The sequence below is a fragment of the Eleutherodactylus coqui genome, chromosome 7 (genome assembly GCF_035609145.1).
Source record: "Eleutherodactylus coqui strain aEleCoq1 chromosome 7, aEleCoq1.hap1, whole genome shotgun sequence".
NCBI classification, from domain to species: domain Eukaryota; kingdom Metazoa; phylum Chordata; class Amphibia; order Anura; family Eleutherodactylidae; genus Eleutherodactylus; species Eleutherodactylus coqui.
In genome coordinates this window covers 80,240,920-80,264,176 of record NC_089843.1, presented here as the reverse complement: position 1 = coordinate 80,264,176, position 23,257 = coordinate 80,240,920, and the positions used below count along the sequence as shown (strand labels likewise).

General features: G+C 44.7%; 1 protein-coding gene across 4 annotated transcripts in view; it reads left to right on the top strand.

Moving 5' to 3' along the window:
• The window catches only part of CPEB2 (cytoplasmic polyadenylation element binding protein 2), a 104,448-nt gene that overhangs the window by 23,091 nt on the left and 58,100 nt on the right, over positions 1–23,257 (top strand). For 2 of the 4 annotated variants that reach the window (XM_066573267.1, XM_066573265.1), the window contains exon 2: positions 8,010–8,288. In XM_066573267.1, the coding sequence (XP_066429364.1) occupies positions 8,010–8,288 (279 nt within the window). Of the gene's footprint in view, positions 1–8,009; positions 8,298–23,257 lie in introns of all 4 variants that reach the window. The other 2 variants (XM_066573266.1, XM_066573264.1) reach the window with 1 other exon arrangement.

Genomic DNA, 23,257 nt, shown 5'->3' with positions numbered 1-23,257 from the left:
AAACCCAAGGTGCCGCATTCCCTTTAAGTGTCGGGTGACGTTTTATATAGAAGGTGGCGGGATCAGGTATCCGCTGTAGTCTTGTCGGTCAGGCACTGTGAGATATTTTTACGCTTATTCTGCACGGCAGAGACACGTTATATTAGTTGTTATGACCTGTTATCTGCATAGAACCCGGAATCCTCCGCAGCTACATTTCATCCGTCATCCCCGGATTCTTTCATAATTCTTCAGCACAATATGACACCCACAAAAACACCCTCATCAATTACTCATTCATGCTGCACAGTTCCGTCTCCTTGCCAAGCGTGTTTAATATTCTCTATTTATGGAACCCTGAGCCACCCATCACATGCTTGGCACCACCTTGCTGTGTTTCTATATACATCTCAGTAAAATACAATGTAATATACACACACGTGTACCCAACGCTAAGGTGGGCTGCGCACCGCATCTGACTGGTTTTCAGATATTCTATTAGGAAATTATTAAAGGATCATAATCTATTAGCCAAAGTAAGAGGGGGTGCTGATGAGCCTACCTAGAAAAACTTGAGCTAGGAAGCTGAAACTGCCACACTATTCTACATATTCCCCCAGGATGTACTTGTGATGTCTCTCCTCCAGCTTTTTAAGTCCCTGCAAATAGAATTCTTCCGACTTCTGGTCAAACCGCTTGTTTACAGCATTAGTTGCCTCCAAAACACTCCCAAACCGTTGTCCCTTTAGGCCGCCTGCAGACGGGCGGGATTTCCGCCGCTGGAAGCCTGCATAGGATTGCATTAACAAACGCAATCCTATGCAGATGGCCGCGGTTTGGCCGTGCAAAATCTCGCGCGGTAAACAAACCGCGGCATGTTCTATTTCTGTGCGGGGCTCGAAATGTCACTCGCCCACCGCCGGCTCCGGTCTGCGCATGCGCCAGCTGCCCGGCAGCCGGCACATGAAAGGTCCGGAGCTGCGGGGCGCGGGTGAGTACGCACTGCTCTCTGCAGGCGCTCGGGTCGGGTCCCGCGACGAGAATTCTAGCTGCCGGATCCGACCCGGCCGTCTGCAGGCGGCCTTAGGTGTTTTTTGAGATTGGGGAACAGATGGTGGTCAGACAGAGCCAGGTAGGGCAAATAGGGTGGATGGGGCATCAGCTGAAAGCCTAAGGTGTGATTTTTGCAATATTGGCACCAGCAGTGTGTGACGGGGCATTGTCATGCAGCAGGATGACACCTTTGGAATGCTTTCCTCAACGTTTTTCCTTAATATTTTGCCTCAGCTTTGTCAATAACAAACAGTTATATGGTGCATTGATGGTTGAACCCTTTGGCAGGTCGTCCACCAGCAGTTGAACACATTTTATATTTCTGCAAGTCATATTTTACATTGCAACATAGTAATATATACATACAGATTCAAAGGGTTTTTCCAAGATGGGTCATCCGAAGTTAATTGCCGAGGACCTGCTGCTCGGGATTCCTGGTGATAAACTGATCATCCAGCCCACTGTCAGTGCTGCGGGGCCGGACGTCATTGTAGGGGAGGTCAGCGGAGGTGCCTTAGCTCACTTCACTCCCATTGAAATCAATGGGAGCAGAAGAAACCATTACACTTCCAGCACTTTCCCCCACGACACAGCAGATGGCCATAGAAATTGTAATAGCTGCTCCCGCTCTGATTGATTTCTATAGGAGTGAAGCCAGCTAGGGCACTTCTGCTGCCATACCCCATGTTGCATATCCTGCCCGCTGCACTGACAGCGGGCCGGATCATCAGCTTATCACCAGTGATCCCAAGCGGTGGGGTTGTCCCTCGACAGAAAGTTATCCTCTATCCACAGGATAGGGGATAACTAGTTGATCGGTGAGGGTCCAAGCACTGGGATTCCCGCCATCAACAAGAGAATGGGTTCCAAAAAGTCCCCACATGAATAGGACTGCAGTGCACACGCACGACCACTGCACCATTCATGCAAGGACATGTGGGACTCTCATTCTCGTAATTGGTGTGGGTCCCAGTGGTTGGACCCCCAAAGATCAACTAGTTAGTTCTTCTCTATTCTATGGATAGGGGATAACTTGTATTGGCGAGACAACCCCTTTATTCTCCCCCTCTCCACTACATCTCTAAACGGTATTTCCTAGGTTTACTTCCATCCTTATATCATAAGTTAAAGGGGTTGTCCCGCGAAAGCAAGTGGGGTTATACACTTCTGTATGGCCATATTAATGCACTTTGTAATATACATCGTGCATTAAATATTGGCCATACAGAAGTTATACACTTACCCCCTCCGGTGTTGGCGTCCCCGTCTCCATGGCGCCGACCGAAGCCTTCTTTTGCCTGGATTAGACGCGCTTGCGCTGAAGGGGCCGCTCCAGCGTGCTCGCGCCGCACAGGTCTTCTGCGCATGCGCAGACCAGCTGTGCGGCGCAAGCACGCCGGAGCCGGACAGAAGAGGGCAGACTGCGCAAGCGCGTCTAATCCAGGCAGAAGATGGCTTCGGTCGGCGCCATGGAGACGGGGACACCAGCACTAGAGGGGGTAAGTGTATAACTTCTGTATGGCCAATATTTAATGCACGATGTACATTACAAAGTGCATTAATATGGCCATACAGAAGTGTATAGACCCACTTGCTTTCGCGGGACAACCCCTTTAAACACGATTTGATGGCTCATTTTCTTTTTGAATCTTTGTTCTCAAGGCTGTGTTGAAAAAAATCTTTTAACCCCTTAGTGATATAACTAATTTCAACAATGAGAACCAGTAAATTCTTTTACCTTTTGTGTTCCAGGGAATAACCTTGATGAAAAAATAATGTAGCAGTAAAAGGCCTCATATTTTACGGAACCAGTTCTAGTTTTCATAGGAACCAATATAGGGTACATAGCTTTTCTTAAATTTTAACAGAGAGCTATTTCACCATTACTTTGATGGGATTTATTTTTACGGTATTTACTCTTTGATATAAATATTAACTTTATTCTACGGGTCATTATTATTATGACAACACCAAATGTATACAGGTTTTTTATGTTTACTACCTCTTTTGCACAATCTAAACTTTTTTTTTTAGTCCAAATATTTTGACCAACTCCAACTGTCATCTCAGGTCCTTCAGTGAGTTACATGTGATGACGTCTTTCACTATATTATAAGTGGCATATTGCGCCATCATAAACACTAGTACTATAAATAATGCTAATAATAAATGGGTTTTTATGGATGAGGCAATACCAACTACGTAGTTTGTGGAAGAATTGTGTAAGAGGAGAAAAACGTAAAAGGAAAATTCTCAGTAGAACACCAGGATACCATGAACAGCCAGGGGGCAGAGGAATGATTAGATGAGCACGTATTCATCTTCTCTTTCCTTTTCTGCGCGGGTAAAAGACCCCCATGTGTGATGCCATGTGATATTTTGCGCAGTGTTGCGGATTCTGCATAAGGGCTCAGAATATTTAAACATGCCTTGGGGTTGGTTCACTATAGAAAACTGTGCAACTAAAGTGGTGTTGCCTGTAGCAACCAACAGAAATTCCAACTATTCACTAACTTTTACTAATACAGAACAGACCAACTATATTATATGACTATTGCAATGACTGACTAATGAAATTGTTGTGTCATGCTAAAACCAACACGACTTGACAGCTTGGTACAGAACAAGCACTTGTACCTCTTGTGTGATGCTTATTTCCTCATAGATTGTAAGCTCCTGTGAGCAGGGCCATCACTGCTACTGTTCTATTGGTTTAATAGTGTACGTTCTGTCTTATTTTTGTCGTTTATCCCACCTACTTGTACAGTGCTGCGGAAGATGTTGGCACTATATATATATATATATATATATATATATATATATATATATATATATATGATGTATTAGTATGATTAGGTGGGACTTGTTTGTTAACGGAGCTGTTGTAGGGAGCTGTGTCCCACCTAGTCACCTGAAAGAAGGCCTTTTATTGACAATCCTATTATCACTAATGAGTGTTTATAGCTTGTGTCTGCGCCTGAAATAGTTGTGAGTCCTCATATTATCGCCGTACATTGTTATTAGCCGATCCCTCTTGGTTTGGCCGGTTCAGTCACATTGTTGCAGTTGGTGGTGTTTTGTTGTCTTGTGTTTGGTGTGAGCGGAGTCTTGGTAGCTAGAAAACACTTTCTTGTTGGTGTTTACATGCAGAAACCCAAAGGAAATTCTTCACTGCTGAACAATGCCTGAGCAGTGACTGTGTGACACGCAGTGCCTCGTTCTAGGATGACGTACACAAGCCTCTGGAACAACAATGGTTAATGTGTATTATATACTGGGTTTATGACCTTGTCCAACATGCTCTCCCTTCACCCTTGATCTGCATAGAAATGGCTATCGAGTTCCCCGTTCGCTTATATTGGGGTTCTACTGTCACTGGACGGTTGCAGTCTTTGCTGTTGCAGTGCCATGATTGTATTGTATAGTAAATAACAGGAAATATTACCCTACTGTAGAGCAGTTTTTGCAAAATTTGCTATGCCAAGTACCCCTTAAAGTCAGTGATTATATGATGGGGTCCTGGCGTCTGAATTAGGGTTTCCCCTTTCTTTCAGGGGCATCGGAGATGTAGTCCGGGGTGTGGTGAACCATTCCAGTTCTGAGGTCAGGAGTGCTAGGTCTAGTTCATTTAGAGTCACCATTGTGTCCTTATCCACAGGCAGAGACACTATACTTTCGAGGACTCCAGGCCAGTAGGGCAAAAACGATTGCAATGCAGAATGTTGGGGGAGCAGAAATGCTATCCTAAGCTTTCGCCCACGACCTGAATGTTGTGGGTTCAATCCCCGCATGGTTCAGGTAGCCGTCTCAAAGTTGACTCAGCCTTCCATCCTTCTGAGATCCGTAAAATGAGTACCCAGCTTGGAGGAGGGTAATAAGTAAATTATCGGGAAGTGCTGTGGAATAAGTTGGCGCTATATAAATAACAAGATTTATTTTATGTATTTCATTTTTTACCTTCCTCTGGATCAACGTTTGGGGGGGAGGGGGGGAGGATAGGCTGAACCAGATGGACATATGTTTTTTTTTTTGGCCTAACATGTTATGCTACTCTGTTATACTCACAGTGTACCATGAGATGCTCCCAGACCAGTCGTCTATTGCAGCATTGCTGCTTTCTCCATTTCTGGTCTACTCGCTCAGAGCGCCACTCTTCGTTCCCACCCCCTCTTAAAGCCACGGCAAACTATAGTTCTCTTGCACAGCGGAACATCAAGTGAACAATAAAAAATCTACCACATTTACAATTATACTAAATTCTTCACTTGATATAAGCACAGCATGGAGACATTCCCCCTAGAGACATGGCATGTACCCCATGAGGTACATGCACAACAGAAGTTAAAAGGGTATTCCAAGAGTTTTACTACTTTTATCTTCTCAAACAAAGCAAGGAGCATTTAAACTTTTACCAATAGGCGTGCTGTACCTATTCCATGTAAATCTCTTTTTTTTTTTCCCCACCATCTTCCGACATTCTGGTGATCTCTCGGATGCTGTGCTCTTCCAAGTCCTGTCCATGGCTTGTCACATCCGGCTTGAAATTGGGTGGGCGGACGGACAAGGGTAGAGCTTGACAGCAGTCCGGAGCATTGACAGTCCCACTAAAGTTGCTACTGTGCATGCTCCCGCAGCATAATTAGCGCAACAAGCAAAAAAGTCTGCGCTTAGGTTTCTGGTCGGTGTAGTTGATGAGCGGCGGAAGTGGTGTATGAGGAAATGCCACGTTTAAACACTAGCGGGAAGCTGCAGGAGGAGAAATCGGGGAGCTGTTAAACTCCCGCTATACCTTATTGCAGAGTTTATCTGCACATAGAGATCGGATATTGCCACTGTTCGAAAATGTATATGAACATCGCAAAACCCCATTAAATATGAGTACTACTTATACATCAATTACCGTATACCTCTGTCATTGGAAGCACCTCCTTACGATCTGATGATAGAGCAGGAAAGATGTCAGGAAGCTGAAGTCCTCAGCTTCCCTTCACTATTTGTATGACAGGCAGTAAACAGGTTGCCATAAACAGTAGTCTATATTCTGCTGCTGATCTCAACAGATTACCACCACCGCTCCGGCCAACATGTGAGGGGACCTCTTCCAGTAATAGTGTATTAAGCAGTTGCCGTGTATGTAGCGTTCTAATATACAAGTGCCGGTTAGCTGTAATGTAGCCGTGAATATGTGAGGTTTGAGGGTGTTGCACCGGTATGAGGATGGGTGGAACTTATTTGGCTTTGGTTGCTACACCCAGGACTTTCCCGTGTGGTTGCGGTCACTCGCACCTTACATTTTGGTAGCACTGGTATCACCGCAGTCAGTGGTTGTGCCTTATAACCAGCACATTTCGGGTTTCCTGCGACTATGAATAGATGAATCCCATGATTTGGGTGGTACTTTAGACTTGCGTACAGTCTGCTCTTTCATCGTACACTTCTGTAAATTCCCACTTGCTTGATGGAGAATTCCAGCTACATTCCTGAGCTAGTTGTTATATAGGATGTACAGGGTGGATGTGTTTATATACAGGGTGTAGCCAAAAAGACGGATCCAGTACTACATCTCATCACCGGTGTCCTATATTAAAATACCTGAATAGATCGTCATGGATGCGCTACACGATGGTAGGCACAAGGGTCCCCGTGGACCTCAGAACCTGGATTTCAAATTTGTGTTGTGGCCCCTATAAGGGATGGAGAGGAAAAAAATAATGGTAAGCTGAAAAGTAGGATGTGAGAAGCAGAAATCAACTTGCCGCATCTCGCTTAGGTGTGGCTCACACGGAGGATCCGTAGTAAAACGCTGGCATTGAAAACCATGTAAAAATCACTTTTTCGCTCACCCTCGCGGATGCAAATTGCGTATTCCGCAAGCGGAGAAAAAAAAAAAAAGCAGCATGCTCTATTTTATGAAGTTCACTGGAGGCTGTCCGACCCGCAGCCCATATGCAATTAACATTGCGTATGGGCCGCGGGTACCCGCGCCATTGCTGAGCGACGGCACGGGAAATACAAACAGTCAAAAAAAAAAGGCGAGCCACCGCAGTCATCCACAATACGAGAAAACAAGGTATGCGGGGTCGCCGGCCGGGCTGACATGTGGAATCCAATCCGCCTGTGTGAGCCTGGCCTAAGTCCTGTGGGACCTCTGCTTTGATGGAAGTAAGAAAATGTAAGTACTGGTAGTACGACCTATGCGAAAGCATACTCGAAGTGGCGCCTCTCTGCTATGATACATGCATGCAGCTGTCCAACAGTGCAGTCCAGGGCTGATGCTATAATTGCGGGAGTAATCGAAAGACGTGCATCAAGAATCAAATAAGGGAGATGGAATAAATCCTCCACAGTGCCACCTACTGAAAGGCAGCATTCCTTCGAGTCAAAGTGGGACTTTCAGAACAGCGGTCCCGCGGGAGTTAGTACTTCTCACATGCTACTCTTCAACTTTGCAATTGGGTTTTACTCTCTATCTCTTACAGGGGCCACAACACAAAATTGAAATCCATGTTCCGGGACCTCTAGGGTCCTGTGTGCCGTACCATCGTGTAGCGCATCCATGCCTTGCTAGTCAAGTACGCTATTGTTATTCCAATATAGGACACCAGTGATGAGATATAGCGCTGGATCCACCTTTTTGGCATCTCCAGTATATAGGACCAACAATGGTAACAGGTGTACCTGGGCAGGTGTGAATTCTCGTTGGGCTTTGTGGTGCCCCTGGCAGTCTGGGTAAACATGTTCTACTCTTGCCAAATAACGGTTGGGTTAGATGATGAGAAGAGTATATTTGGCAACTTTTTCCGTTCCTTATTTATTCAGTCTTGAGACCTCTGGCAAATGTTGTCTTGCTGTGATGTAAACAAGAACCAAACTGGGAGAACCTGATGTAGACGTCTTAGTAAATCTATTTCTTGATGTATATGTCATGGAAACTTCCAAGGCTACAATGCTCATAACTTCGTCTTGTTCTCTTGCAGCCTATGGTCAAGCAGTCTCCATGGAGCAGCCACCAAGGCAGCGGCTGGAGCACAGGCAGCATGTCCTGGGGAGGGATGCATGGTAGAGACCGTCGCACTGCTAACATGGGAATCCCTGGCACTATGAACCAAATCTCGCCTTTAAAGAAGCCCTTTTCTGGCAACGTCATTGCCCCACCTAAATTCACACGATCCGCACCATCGCTCACTCCCAAGTCTTGGATTGACGACAATGTGTTCAGGACGGACAACAACAGCAACTCTCTCTTACCCTTACAGGTAAGAATGGTATGTAACCGCGCTTTACCCTTTAATGCATGCTTCATATACTGTCTGTCACTTGTTAAATGCTGATAACAACCGGGCAAGGCCCGCTAAGCTCAGATAAGACCGGAGACACTGCAGCATATAGATGGCCCAGTTACTCCCTCCTCTCAGAAGTTTCACAACTTACTCAATTTTTTTTTTTTTTTTTTTCGGGGGGGGGGGGGGGGGTTCTTCTTCACATGGTAAATAACAGTAGTATGTCCCATTAGTCCCATTGCAAGGTTTTGTCTGATCTATCAGTATTTTCACATGAGGCCATATCGGTCTTGTAGACCCCAAAAAGTTTTGCAGCAATTATAGAAGTAATGTTCTTCACTATTTTGTCTGCAGGGGAACATAATGGGGCTCATTCATAACTCAGGTAACTAAATAGTTACAGGAGGTAAATCATTTTTTTGAATGTTTACCATATGTGGTATCCGCAGCTTACCGAGTCACTGGGGGATATTAATTTAGAGTGGTTTTCCATCCATAGTAAGGCAGATAATCTGCCTGTAAGGAGCGGCGATTGCCACTATGGCATATCTATCAGCGCTTGTTAAACTTCAGTTAACATACGGCAATCATCACAAGTATGTACCCTAAACTGGATGGAGAGGTTAAAGGGGTATCCAGCCTTTAAGTATTGATGGCCTATCTTCAGGATAGGCCATCAGTATCTGATTGGTGGGGGTACACCACTTGGCATCCCTACCGATCAGCTGATTGCAGGGGCTGCGGCCCTCCTGCAGCGGCCACAGCCTTTTCAGTGTTTACATCTAATCACATATTATTTCTAGCAGCCGTTCTGCATATGACCCATTTGCTTCTATGGATCAAGCCTGTAGTACTCAGAACGGATCCTCCGCCAATCAGATATTGATGTCCTATCCGAAAGATAGGCCATCAATTTATGAAGCTTTGGTAGCCCCTGTAATAGGATTACTCCTTCCTATATAGTTTTCAGTACTGTTGGCACCACATCCTGTTTACACGAAGCGATGTGCTGCTGACAAGTGATTTTATTTATGTCTCTTGTGTTTGCGTGGTCCTGAGCTAATTGTTGCAATGTTTACATGGGGTGATGATCAGGAACCAACATGGGTGCGAATATTTGTTCAGATGATCATCGACCCGTGTAAATGGGCCTTAAAGCAACACTCCAGTTTCAAGACAAATATCTGTCCTTGGACCACAGGGGCAGGTATATTAACCCTTTCCAATCCAATTTGTATTCTGGTTTTCCTAGGGGGCTTACTCTTTTTCTGCCATTATACAATGGCGCTATATGCTGGCTAAAGCCAGTACTGCATGAGGTGACACGTTGGATAGGCTCCGACAGCAGAGAGGCTGGCAATATACAGTAAGAGAACCCCAATGGACGTCCTTCAACATCGTAACTGTACAGCCTTAAATCATAAAGTCTTCAGACATCTGACAGTGGATTGGAAAGGGTTAACTGCTGTTCTTCCCTACCAATATTCCTACAATCTGCTGGTTCAGGATCTTTTTTTCAGCTGTCCAAGATAGCTGCAATTTTGTAGCTACCTATTGCACACTGCGCACTGCTCTCTGACTGGCCAGCAACGATCACCTGAGCAGTTCTAGCAATCAGAGCACAGGTATAGTGAATTGGTGGTCTGGTCTAACACTATCAATGCACTCTGGAGCTTAGGTAGTCTAAAGATTGTCCAACTTTGGAAAGAGACAAATGGCACTCACCAATGGACGACCATCGCTGACTGTGACTCTATATGGTAACTCAGAGGTGCTTCAGCCTAAATTAAAGCTATTCAAATATCCAGAAAGGAAAGATGAAAAGGCGGCACTCCCTGTAGCCGGAGCAAAAACAAGACGAGGTGCACGAAGAATAGGCGACAGCTGTTTTGCTGCACATAGCGCTTTATCCAGCCTTCACCTTTTTAATATGAAATAAAGTGCTGCTTTCAATTCTGAATAACCAAGGAAAAGTTGTGTTGGCCATCTTGAATGGCTGAAAACGGGACCCAGAACCAGCAGATCGGAGGGACAGCGACACAGATGACCAAAAGCAAGCAGTACAGGTTGGGCTACGGGAAGTAGCTCTGCACCAGACTCTTATGAACGCAACCAATCACAGCACAGCTTTCATTTCTTACACTGCTATGGTAAAATGAAAGCTGCACTGTCATTGGTTGCTCGGGTCAACAAAGAAGGATTTTCCTTTAGATGGCTTTCATAAGAGTGTGGTGGCGGGCTACTTTTCAATGGGCCACCCTGTATAACTGTGCTGAGAACCCACATAAACATGGGTCATGGGCTCATAGGACAGGAGGTTCTGAGCTCAGTGCATTGAGCAAACTGCTCCTCTTCATTGCTTGTGCAAACATAGACCCAACCAACCCGTAAATTATATCTGAGACCTCCTCAGATCCATATAAAGATCTTTATAATGTTACTTGATCATGTGTTGACACTTGAATTGTGCTGGGTCAAGAACGCTATCTTTTCTCCTTAGGGAGAACACCTAGAAAGTGAGTTAGGAGACTTCTAAGGCCATTCATGCTCCTCTGGGTAATATGCAAATAAGGGAGATGGGACAATTCCTCTGCTACAATTCTCTGCATAGTCTGTGTCCCGAGTTGGGGAGAAAAGCCTAAGGGGACGTTCAGTCTGTGCATTGACAAAACTCCCAGAGTAGGACTCCCAAGGATCAGAATGTTATATTAAAGTAATACTGTATATTCTAGTATCCAGTAATGGGACTACCCCTGAGCCATCCTAAAAGCATATACTTCACATTGTATACAGATCCACAGGGGATATGTTCTTGATTTCTATCGAGTGAAAAGTTGGTTCGTCTGCATTACCCATGGAGCCGACACACATGCCGTCTCCCTGCCAGTGAAGCAGGTGTGTTCTGTGACAGTCGGTCTCTTGCCTTGGCAGGCCGCCATGCTCCCCACGCACTCCAGCGCCTTACAAGGCTCTTCTGCTGTGAAGGCCGAGCGTGTTTGTCAGCTTTGTTTTCATATGGGCAGTAAGAATGGCTTTGGGATAATTACAGAGTCCTTAAACTGGGTGAAACCAGCTTAGTTCAGTGGGAATTATCTACTTTAATGTGATGTGTGACAACAAATCTGTACCACTAGGTATAAAGATAGGTGGCTTGTTTCTTAAAGGAATCCTCGTTTTGGTCCTCAGGAATTGTAGTATATAAATAGATATGTAGATGGGGTGCCAGATACTGGGAATCTTCAATAATGGTAATATATAGGTTGGAAGCCACCATTTTTAATTATAGGCCTTGGATCTCTAGCAGAGGCATAGATAAAGGCTCATGGGCCCGGGTGCAAAAGTTTATCTTGGTGCCCACAACTTCACTTAATCCCTTAACGTAGACGCATAACTTGAAGTTCCTGGGCAGCAATGCAAAACCTGTAACAGGGCCCCTAACTATAATGCTTTATTCATAGTACTGGGCTCTCTATATGGAGAAGAGAGGCCTTATGGGCCACCTGAGGCTCCTGGGCCCGGGTGCAACCGCATTCCATATAGTTACACCAGTGATCCCCATCTTTGGCCAGGACAGACCATAGTTATTCACTTCTAAGAACGTTTTGTATGTTAGTTCCTATTCTGAGATCTTTTGGTCATACAAATATATGTATATACTTATCCATAATGGAAATACACGTATGTTTAGGCTTCTACGCACGCTGCGGGATATAGATATGACACGGAGACAACGGTGTTTCTTGTACCATTATTCTTTTATAGGACAGATCACCGAGATTCTCATTCGAAGCGTGTCATATACAGTACATAATGGATTCCATAGGTACAATACTTTGTCTCCAAGATAATGATTTCATAGATCGTAATCTATCAAAAACACTGCTTCTGTTGTCCCCGAGCTGTATCTACTATTACAGCTCAACCCTATTGAAGTGAATAAAGCTAATCTGCAGTACCATACTTAAGCCACAGATGAGAGTGGCGCTATTTCCGGTCAAAAATGAACAGGTTTTCCTAAACTCATACAACCCCTTTGAGTTGCTTTAAACTGAACCCGTCAGCAGTTCTCGGCATGTAAAACCACCTACACTAATGACACACTCAAGTCTAATGCTTTCCAAATCTCCTCTGTTTATAACTAAACAAGGCAGTATAACTTGAAAAATAGGTTTTTTAAAAGTTCACACACCATATGCTAATCTCACCCCATCGTTGCTACAGTTGAGCTGGACCATTTCTGCTGTTGAGTTTTTTCCTAACCCTGCCCCTCTCTGCCAGTCAAAATCTCTTGCTCATGTGCCGATCCGCAATCTTTCAGTGCTTGTGTGAGACTTTGATATGCGCATATATACATAGAAGGTTTGAAAACTGTTAAAGAGTAAAGGCCCATTTACATGCAACGATTATCACTCAAAATTCATTCAAACTATGGCATATGAGCGATAACTGTTGTGTGTAAATGCTGCCATCGTTTATTTTTAGGCTGAATGATGATTTTAAGGTGAGCTTAAAATCCACTGTGTTCTGCATGTGTGCCGGAGATTACATTGTATTCTGTTGGCAGCCCGTGCGAGAACAAAGATGCTGTGTCCAGAGCCCAGCCCACATGCTGTGCTCTGTAAACAGCTCCCGGAGACCCTTTACACGCAAATAAAGCTAATAAAGTGTTAATGGAAATAGTGGCCATTAACACTTTATACAAAATGATCAATAAAAGTGTCAATCTTTCAATCGTTTGAAAGATTGTCTTTGTGTGTAAATGGGCCTTAACTGCACTTCTTGAAAACTTTTAAAAACTTTTTCAAAAACTCAGAGTGACAATTAGTGGGGGGTCCGGGTGTTGAGATCCACACTGATTGCTGAAATTAAGGGTCTGCAGCACATATCCAAGTGTTGCACTCCTTAAACATTCTTGGTTGATTATTTTTTAAAAGTGCAATTACTCTTTAAACTTGAGTGTGCTGTTGGTGTATGCGGTTTTACATACTGGGAACTGCTGAAAGGTTCCCCTAAAATGTTGTTTCGACATAAAGTATTCACATATGTGTATCATACAGTTATTACATGTGGGGAGAGTCGGTGTATGAGACCATATTGCTTGCCTGGCATGTGGTGCTTGCCCAGATTGTGTCATCAGGATGGCGATGTGACTGCAGGCACCAGCAGGGTTGGCCGATACGTGTCAGCTGTAGTCCTTAGCTTATGCACTTGGTTCTTTCATCCTTACAAGGCCTGGTATTTAGAGGGAATCCTCCTTAGGAAACTGCAGCATTTTTCTTTCATGGGACCTTTAGCAATAGAACATTGTTTTTTCTACCACCATTAAGTATTCATTGTCTCTACTTCCGTAGCCTTGATGCTTCCATAGCATCTTCTCATTAGTCCAGAAGAGTCACCGCTCATAAGAAATGAACAGTTTTTACTATTGGGAGTTTTTCATCCCTTGTACTAGACAGGATCTGCTTGTCCTTTCCCATTGAGTTACCTAACAGTTCTCCTGCTCCTCAGTGTCACAAGTATTACGTCACATTGTACCAAAGACGAAATGGAGTTTTGTTTCAAATATATAGAACAGTATTACTTTTTTTTAATCTGGTCTTTTTCTGATGGAGTGCAGATGCGGAAGGTGTCTGGCAGCTCCCTGGGCACATTAGATTGTTGGCGGATCTAGCAGAAGACAGTGCAACTTGCTGTGATCAATCTAATTCGTTTAGGTGGATTAAAGAAGACATCCAGTAGGGAGACCTTGTCTCTAGCTAGTTGTCACCCCCTCTGTGCTTAAAGGGCCACTCCAGTGAAATTTTTACATTCATTATGCAACTAGTCCCCCAGTATACAGTATACAAGTCAGATAGTATTACCTTGTTTAGTTGTTTCTCGATCTGAAAATTCCTGGTGTCTTTCTCTTCCACTGGGTCATGTGATCTCATTGTGACCACCTGGAAATTACTTGTCTCTCTGTTCTCTCCAGGAAGCATATATTTATATTCCACAAGACTTCTGCTGTTAATCAGCCAACCCAAACAACCAATCACTGTGAATGAGCCAACCCAAACAACCAATCAGGTTGCGAATCGAGCAGAAGTGTTGTAGAATATAATATGTCTTCAGGAATCACCAGAACTTCCTGTATGATGAAACTGAGTGGACTGTACCACACAGGATCTTCATGGGGGGAGGGCAGAAAGTCCTATAACATTACTGCTGATGATTAGAGGCTCCTATCACATAGTTATAATGAGGTAGATCACACTTCATCTTCCCTGTGTGCAGACTTATCATCTTTAGCTTATTTAGTAAAATATACAGGGTAAGAATAATCACAGGGTTATTCCAGCAGGCAGAGATCATTCTGACTCTGGCTGGTCATGTGATGCTGTGCTGATGCATCATTGGATTGCTAACACAGCAGGTGAAATCTAAAAACCAAGATGGCGTCTGATAAGTATCAGACAGGAGGCTGCACTGCATGGAAGTGAGTGTAATATACATAAGAGTCGTCTAGTGTGTGGCGTAGGGGTGTAGGGATGGAAAATGCTTTTTTTTTTTTTTTGGAGTAGCCCTTTATGGCTGAGTGAGCACACATCCATTTTTCTATTAAGTCATAGTGACAAAAAAACAAAAATGACAGTGGAGACATATCTGTCACATAGCAAACACCAACGGGGCCTGATGGACCCCAATGACTATAATTGGATCATTCGAGTCTCTGTCATGTTGTGCATCAATTTACCGTAAAAAATGGCTGGGTTCACAGCATTTTCCAAAGCATATATGAAGACAGTCTTGGTAAGAAAAAAATCTATTTCACGTAAAACGCCTTGACGCAATGTTGGTCCTGTAAGTGCAGGAGAGGAAGTGCTGGTGATCAGCATTATAGAAGGCGACCATGTTGGTGTATATAAGAGAGGAAGTCCAGCATGCTGACCTTGGTTGCTGGGTTGTGCCAAAACTCATTCAGATGCTGATCAGCTAGCAAAACACATTCTCTTCCCTATAGACATGTACATTTTTATTTCCATAGGGGGTGGGCGATAAGGATCTGCCAAGATACCCCTGGTGCTGCTTATCGCTGTGGGGAACAAAGGGTTAAAATGTTATATACCCTCCACCTTTCTTCCTAGTAGTAGTTGTTGATAGTCAGAGTACAGTCCACCCTATTCAGTAGGCAAGTGAGAATTCCTTCACTAATCATTTCCTTGCAGCTCAACTAAAAATAGTTGCTGGTTGATTAATTATCATCTTTGTAAACAAGTAGTTGTTGTCTTTCGACAAGTATCCAGCAACCTTGCAGGGAGGTGTGCGCCTGCCACTAAATGTTGATTGGGTCCTGCCTTTTCTATTTAAAAAAAAAATCCCACTTAACCCTTTCCAATCCAATTTTGGATTCAGGGTTTCCTAAAAGGCTTTCTCTTTTTGCTGTTATACAACAGTGCCATCTGCTGGCTAAAGCCAGTGTGTGTGCACCAGAGAGGCTCCCACAGTGGAGTGGCTGGCAATAGACGGTAAGAATACCCTGTCGGACGTCTTCTGATATTGGAGCTGTACAAGCTTCAATCAGAATGTAGGAAGGCTTCAGACAGTGGATTGGGAAGGGTTAATGCTCATACTGGAAATAGTAGATATTCTGCGGCAAAAGCTGTCATTTCTGCATCAAAAACACTAGCAAAATCCGCAGCAATGGTGCAGATCTGCAGCTGATTTTACCCTTTCAATACAAGAATAGTTGATGGTACACTTTAGCAACTAATTGAAGTGACTGTTCAGATGATGGCTGTCCTGTGTAAAGTAAGTTTTGTGCAGTCGTTGCACCATTTCATAACCTCCCGCCTTGTTGAATTGCCATTTCCCTCCACGACCCCCATAGTGTTTTTGTGAGACAATGAATTGCCACATTTAGTCGTCGGCTCTGTTTCAGCCCAGGATGAATAGAGCCTTTCAGTGAATGCTCTCACTAATGTGGGAATACCCTCCATCCAGCCGGCGGTATACCAGGTTAAGCCCCCCACTGTGCCACAAAGCAGGTGGACGTGCAGTTGACTGTTTTGCTTTTCCTCTAGTGATTGACAGCAGAGGACAGTGTAAATAACGTATTGTTGTGGCTGGACTATAATTGCGTCCTTCTTTCCTTTATATTATTTAGTGGATTTTCTCCCCAGCCCCCAATCCCCGGTTTCCTGTATGTCACAGTGTACCAGGACCATGGCTGGATTTATTGATGTGTGACAAATGACCATCTGACATATTGATGGACCCACAAACTAAACTAACTATTAACGCCTGTAGTTTATGTACTAGACTATGGCGCTCTGTCGTCTCCTTTATTGCCAGTTCTGTAGTACGTTGTATAGCAGTTATTTTATGGAGCACTAAAGTAGAAAGGAAGAAATTCCCTGCAGTAAGACTGAGCAGTGCTGTTGTATTGTACGCGGCACCTAGGTCTACAATTACACAGATCCACCCCCCCCCCAAATTTAAGAATAAATCTTGATTTTCTTGTTTTTTTTGCTAAGCAAATTAAAATAATAAGTCACATTTTTTGCTTCACATAAGGGAAGTGCATGAACAGCAAATTCTTACCACCTACCAACCCAATTAAGTATATGCACATCAAGGTAAGGAAGGGGTTCGCACAAAATGCTGTACATGTACGGTAGTGGCACAGGCTCAAGACCTTACAGCCAGATTCCCACTGCAATGGAGGGAATAGGAGAGAACATCTTTCACCACCGTTAAAGGGGTATTCCGGGACTGTTACCCCCTTCACTATCGATCAGTGGGGGTCCACCATTTGGGATCCCTTGGTGATTAGGTGATCTGAGCCAGATGTTGACAGCTCCCTCCTCATTGCAGTCAGAGCCAGAAGTGTAAAAGAAGACACAGCTGCCGTTGAAATCAATGTTGATCACAGCATGTAAGTAGTTAATGGAGGGAGGGAGTTCCCTCTGTGACATCATTGGACCTACGCCATCCAATCAATGAGGGCTGATGAGTTGCAATGGTTACCAGACACCTTACAATGGCCTCTGGCTCTGTCATTGCTTGTCATAGCCAAGAAAAGATATAATACACTGCAGTACAAAAGTACTGAAATGTATTATGTACGTTATCATAGGATCGCAAGTTTAGGTCCCCTACAGGGACATAAAGGTAGGAAACAATTGTAGAAAAAAAATTGCAGTAAAAAAAAACATTTCTTTTTATTACATGTTTGGTATTGACAAATGTCATTACAGTAACAACCTGTAACAAATTGCACACATTTATTTTTCTTCAAATCTTGTCCTTGGCTGCTTTTTAAATCTGCTCCATTAGGTCAGAGCTGTAAGTTGTTTCTACAGTTTAGTTACCCAATCTGAAGTAGTCTGGGACACACCCCCTGCCTTATCATTGGTTGACGCTGCGGAGGAGGCAGCATGTGCAGATTATTAGAGGCGGACAAGGACTGCTCAGATCTGATTGGGTTGCCAGTAATTTTTCTGAGGCCGGCTTCACACTTGCGAGAAAATCGCGCAATGCGAGAGTGAGTGAAAACGCGGGATTTAAGAAACCAATGATTTTCAATGCTTTCATTCTCATTTGCAATGTCTTCACTCCTGCGATGCTGCGTGAAAAAAAATTGCAGCATGTTCTTTCTTTTTCTGATATCGCCCACTGTTTACAACGGGACCAGTGGCAGCAGCAACAATGGGAGAACATCGCGATCCCCTGCCGCAGCTGTGACAGCGACGCCGGGGGATTCTTTCAGCCACGCAGTGATGTGACACTGTTTCCATATGAAAACTGCTCTCATCCAGGGGTTTTCAGAAGAATTGTGAGGGCGATATCGGACCATGAATCACTGGCCTATATCACCCTCGCCAGTATGAAGCCAGCCTGACAGTCAAGTATTTGTAGAAATAATCCACTTTTTTTTACCGCACATAACTTGAAAAACCTGCTTGTGTTGAGTGACAGAACACTCAAGTCTGTGGGAAAACAATACAAAAAACCTTACTGAGAACATGCTACATAAAAAAACACAACAAACTCCCAAAATAAAAATCCTGTATATGTAGATTTTTAATTTTTAGCCCCCCCCCCTCCCCCCAAAAAAAGAAACACTGTTAAAATGTGGTGCGTGAATCCAGCCATACTACACGGTGATAAGAGATTGCCAAGTGTGCCAGAAAATACGGACACGTTTCTGCCCCATGATACAGCTTCGTTTACCCTATTTCGCATTACAATATCTTGAGAATTGTTCTAAATTGCCACAAGTACGCTATATTAGAACTTTGCTGCGTTGTTTCTTTTTTCAATGAATGCCCTTTTTTTGAAGCCTCATACCATTTTGCTGTAGGTGGCACATATGAGACGTACAGCGCTATGCCATTGCTAGGGAAAATCTACTATATTACAGATATCTGATGGAGCCATTCTGGCCTTTTCTGAAAATGGAAAATTTGAGCTGACCACAAATCCTAGTGGGGAATTCCCGTGTTGCCAGTTGTTTGTTCTAGAAGTTGACATGTCTTGTGCTGTGGAGCATCATGCGGAACTAAACATGGGTTAGGATCCTTTCATATTGACTCCCCTTCTCCCACTTACACACCGGGGCTCCACCGTGCTTGAATGCACATGATAAATTGCATTGTGACATCACCGACAATGTAAAAGCCCCCGATAATCTGCCCTCGCTAACGAGCACTGGCTGACAATGAGCATGTCGGTCAGCGCTCGTTAGCTCCGTGTACATGGGCAGATTTGGTCTACGGAGACAACCGGTTTTGTGTTAACACAGTTGTTCATTCCTCATACTGCTGTCATTGATCAGCTGATGCGCAAGCTTTCGCTCGTCCATCGGTTGTTGGTTTGTCCTCTTACGTGGCCAGATTGTCGGGTAAACGAGTGTTCATCGGAACGTCATTTAGGGCCGATATCGGCCACTGTAATGGTCCTTTTGCACGGCATAATTGTTGGTCTGATGTAATAAGTGCCAATTGGGACGCAGGCCAAATGGCGCCAGGGTTGCCAACTGGCCGGTAAACCACTGGCCTGGCAAGTAATTTACTATAGAAGCCGGATAAATGGCTGGTAAAAATAATTACCTGGTATTGAGCACCTCCAACCAGGCAGCAAAGATACTGTATCATCAAGGGCTATAACCCACTGTCAAACTCCAATGGGGACGCTGATGCAGCAGCGCTCAGGTAAGATCCTCATTCCTCCTCACAGAGTCTGCACTGTGTACAGTACATGCAGGAATGCAGACAGTGGGGAGGGGAACGAGTATCTTCTCTACGGCAGCATCCCGACTGGAGCTTGATAGTGAGTTGTAGCGCTTGATAGTATGGTTGCTGCCCTTCAGGAGTGGGGAGGGCACTATTACTGCTGGAGCCACAAAGGGTGGCTCAATTACAGCTGGGGTTTCCAAGAGGACACTATTACAACAGGGACCACTAAAGGGGTCCGGGGCCACTAAAGGAAGCACTAATACTATTCAGGCAACAAGAGGGGTCACTACTACTATTGGGGATTTTGAGAGGGGGCACTACTACTATTAGGGATGTTTAGAGGGGGCACTATTAGTATTTGGGCCACTCAGAGCAGGCACTATTACTATTGGGGATGTTGAGAGGGCAGCACTATTACTATTGGGGGTGGTGAGAGGGGAGCACTATTACTATTGGGGGTGGTGAGAGGGGAGCACTATTACTATTGGGGGTGGTGAGAGGGGAGCACTATTACTATTGGGGGTGGTGAGAGGGGAGCACTATTACTATTGGGGGTAGTGAGTGGGGAGCACTATTACTATTGGGGGTGGTGAGTGGGGAGCACTATTACTATTGGGGGTGGTGAGAGAGGAGCACTATTACTATTGGGGGTGGTGAGAGGGCAGCACTATTACTATTGGGGGTGGTGAGAGGGGAGCACTATTACTATTGGAGGTGGTGAGAGGGCAGCACTATTACTATTGGGGGTGGTGAGAGGGCAGCACTATTACTATTGGGGGTGGTGAGAGGGCAGCACTATTACTATTGGGGGTGGTGAGAGGGGAGCACTATTACTATTGGGGGTGGTGAGAGGGGAGTATTATTACTATTGGGGATGTTGAGAGGGGAGCACTATTACTTTTGGGGGTGGCGAGAGGGCAGCACTATTACTATTGGGGATGTTGAGGGGGAGCACTATTACTATTGGGGATGTTGAGGGGGAGCACTATTACTATTGGGGGTGGTGAGAGGGCAGCACTATTACTATTAGGGGTGGTGAGAGGGGAGCACTATTACTATTGGGGATGGTGAGAGGGGAGCACTGTTACTATTGGGGATGTTGAGAGGGGAGCACTATTACTATTGGGGGTGGTGAGAGGGCAGCACTATTACTATTGGGGGTGGTGAGAGGGCAGCACTATTACTATTGGGGGTGGTGAGAGGGCAGCACTATTACTATTGGGGGTGGTGAGAGGGCAGCACTATTGCTATGGGGGGTGGTGAGAGGGCAGCACTATTACTATTGGGGATGGTGAGAGGGGAGCACTATTACTATTGGGGGTGGTGAGAGGGGAGTATTATTACTATTGGGGATGTTGAGAGGGGAGCACTATTACTTTTGGGGGTGGCGAGAGGGCAGCACTATTACTATTGAGGATGTTGAGAGGGGAGCACTATTACTATTGGGGATGTTGAGGGGGAGCACTATTACTATTGGGGATGTTGAGGGGGAGCACTATTACTATTGGAGATGTTGAGGGGGGAGCATTATTACTATTGGGAATGTTGAGGGGGGAGCACTATTAGTATTTGGGCCACTGGAATAACGTGTTATGATACGCCATTGCCCCAAAAACCCTTTAACCAGTATTTTTTGGTGACAAAGGGGCATCCCTAATCAGCAAGAATCTGCTTGTGCGGATGAACGATCGCTAGTACGATTATTCGTCCTCATAGACTGGCTGTACATCTTGCTGTTCACAAGGGCCGATCAGCAAGTATTTTCATGCTCACATAAACAAGCTAGTCAGCTGACGAATGAGCGTCAACTTGTTTGATGGCTAATCATCGGTCCCTTTATACTGCCCGATTGTTGGGCAAACAAGCGTCCTGAGGACTGCTGGGGTTATAGCAGCGTCAGGATTGTGATCATGTGCAAATACGGCACGCTTCCTAATCCTATAGAAGCCATTAATGTTGGATCGCTTGTGATTATTGCAGAAATCAAGACGCCGTCCCTTTAATGCCTGACAATGGCTTATGTGAGATGGCAGTGCGTTCTTCCCAGATACCAGCTATATACCAGATATCTGCCCTGTTTGCCATCACCCAGAATACTAATAGATTTACCCCCAGTATTGTTCTCTGCTATTTGCTAACCTCAAATGGAAATTAGCAAATGAAGAACTGGAGCTATAGAGGGCACGGAGGTAGCGGTGGCAGCGGCGCCCTGGCAGAGCGGTAGTCCAGACCAGGCGATGGAGAGAAGTCACTGAGGGGAATCTTCCATCCAGTTCAGTTGTTTTTGGATTATTTGCCTGGGTAGTTTTGCAGAATTTAGACTGTTTGCTTCTTGCTTGGTTGGTTTAAATGTGCAGTAAAAACCTTTTGTTTCCAGAGGGACAGAGACATGAATATTTCATGGCAGGATGATCAGCGCGGCGGTTATCAGCTAGGTTTCAGCATGCTGGGGGTTTCACGAACACGAAGGGCCTCCATTTATATAAAAAAACCCTGTACTTATTATTATCCATTGTGGTTGGGCAACAAGGACACCTTTGTCGTTAGACAGTTTTGATACATAAGGGCCGCCTCATACGAGTGTATGCGTAAAACCCTGCGTGTATAATGTAGCGTTTTTGCACCACATAATTTGCGCAAAATCACACGCAGGATGTCCTATTTTTGGTCTTTTAGTGTAATTACACGGAGTAAGTTGCCCATTTAAAATGAATGTGCTATGAAAAAAATGCAGTAAATGCTGCCTGGAACTGCGTTTTTTAGTAGGTTACTATGGCACGGGGGGCAGAAAAAAAAAAGTCCTTCCTGTGTTGTTACTGTGCAAAAATACGCAGGCAAATGCGCACAAAACCGCAGCTCTGCACGCAGCGTTTTTACATACGCTCGCGTGAGACCGGTCTCTGGCTTTGTGTCTGTCGGGCAATACCAGCGGCTCCAGTATGTGGAAATGATCTCCCAAGTATCTGGAAAAGTTTCTCGAGCGAACGATAAAAAGTGTAGGTGCAGGAGGGGACGCTGGGAGTTCTGCCCCATTAACCTTTTGGCTGCCACACAGGCCAGCTGGCTGATGTTGGCGCAGGCTATGAAGGTAGCAGGTGTGCAGCTAATTGTTTGGAAGCATCAACAAGAGTAGAGCTCTTTCTGCGGGATGTGAGAGGTATTTACAGGCTGACACCTTTTTCTTGGCGCAGCTTTGTGTTTGTTCATTTTATGTCCATTTTATTGCTATAAAAATGGTAATGATGGCAGTTTGTAAATAGTCCCTGATGATTAGTCTAGCATCGTGTGCCGACTGCCGTTGGGTCCGCCTATGTGTAACGGTACACCTACTATGTTCTTACACAATCAATCGGCAAGAGTTGACGAAATTCTTCCATCAGGGACGTTTCCACGGAGCGGTTAACCTGTTGTGGCCCATACCATAATGCAGAATATCTCTGATTTTATGCCGAGGCGCACAGAGGTTTTGCATTATTCAGAGACCCCATAAGGGCTCCCACACACTTGCGTTTTTTTTAACGAAGTGTCAATGGGACTTTCTAATGTTAAAAACGCATCGCACAAAGATCGCAAATCACAAACTTGCGAAGCGTTTTTAACATCAGAAAGTCCCATTGACACTCGCGTAAAAAAAAAACGCAGCGATGTCGCAGCATTACAAGATGCAAGTGGGTCGGAGCCCTAAACCACAGAAGGCGGCCATACTTACTGGTATACAAAATACAAGGG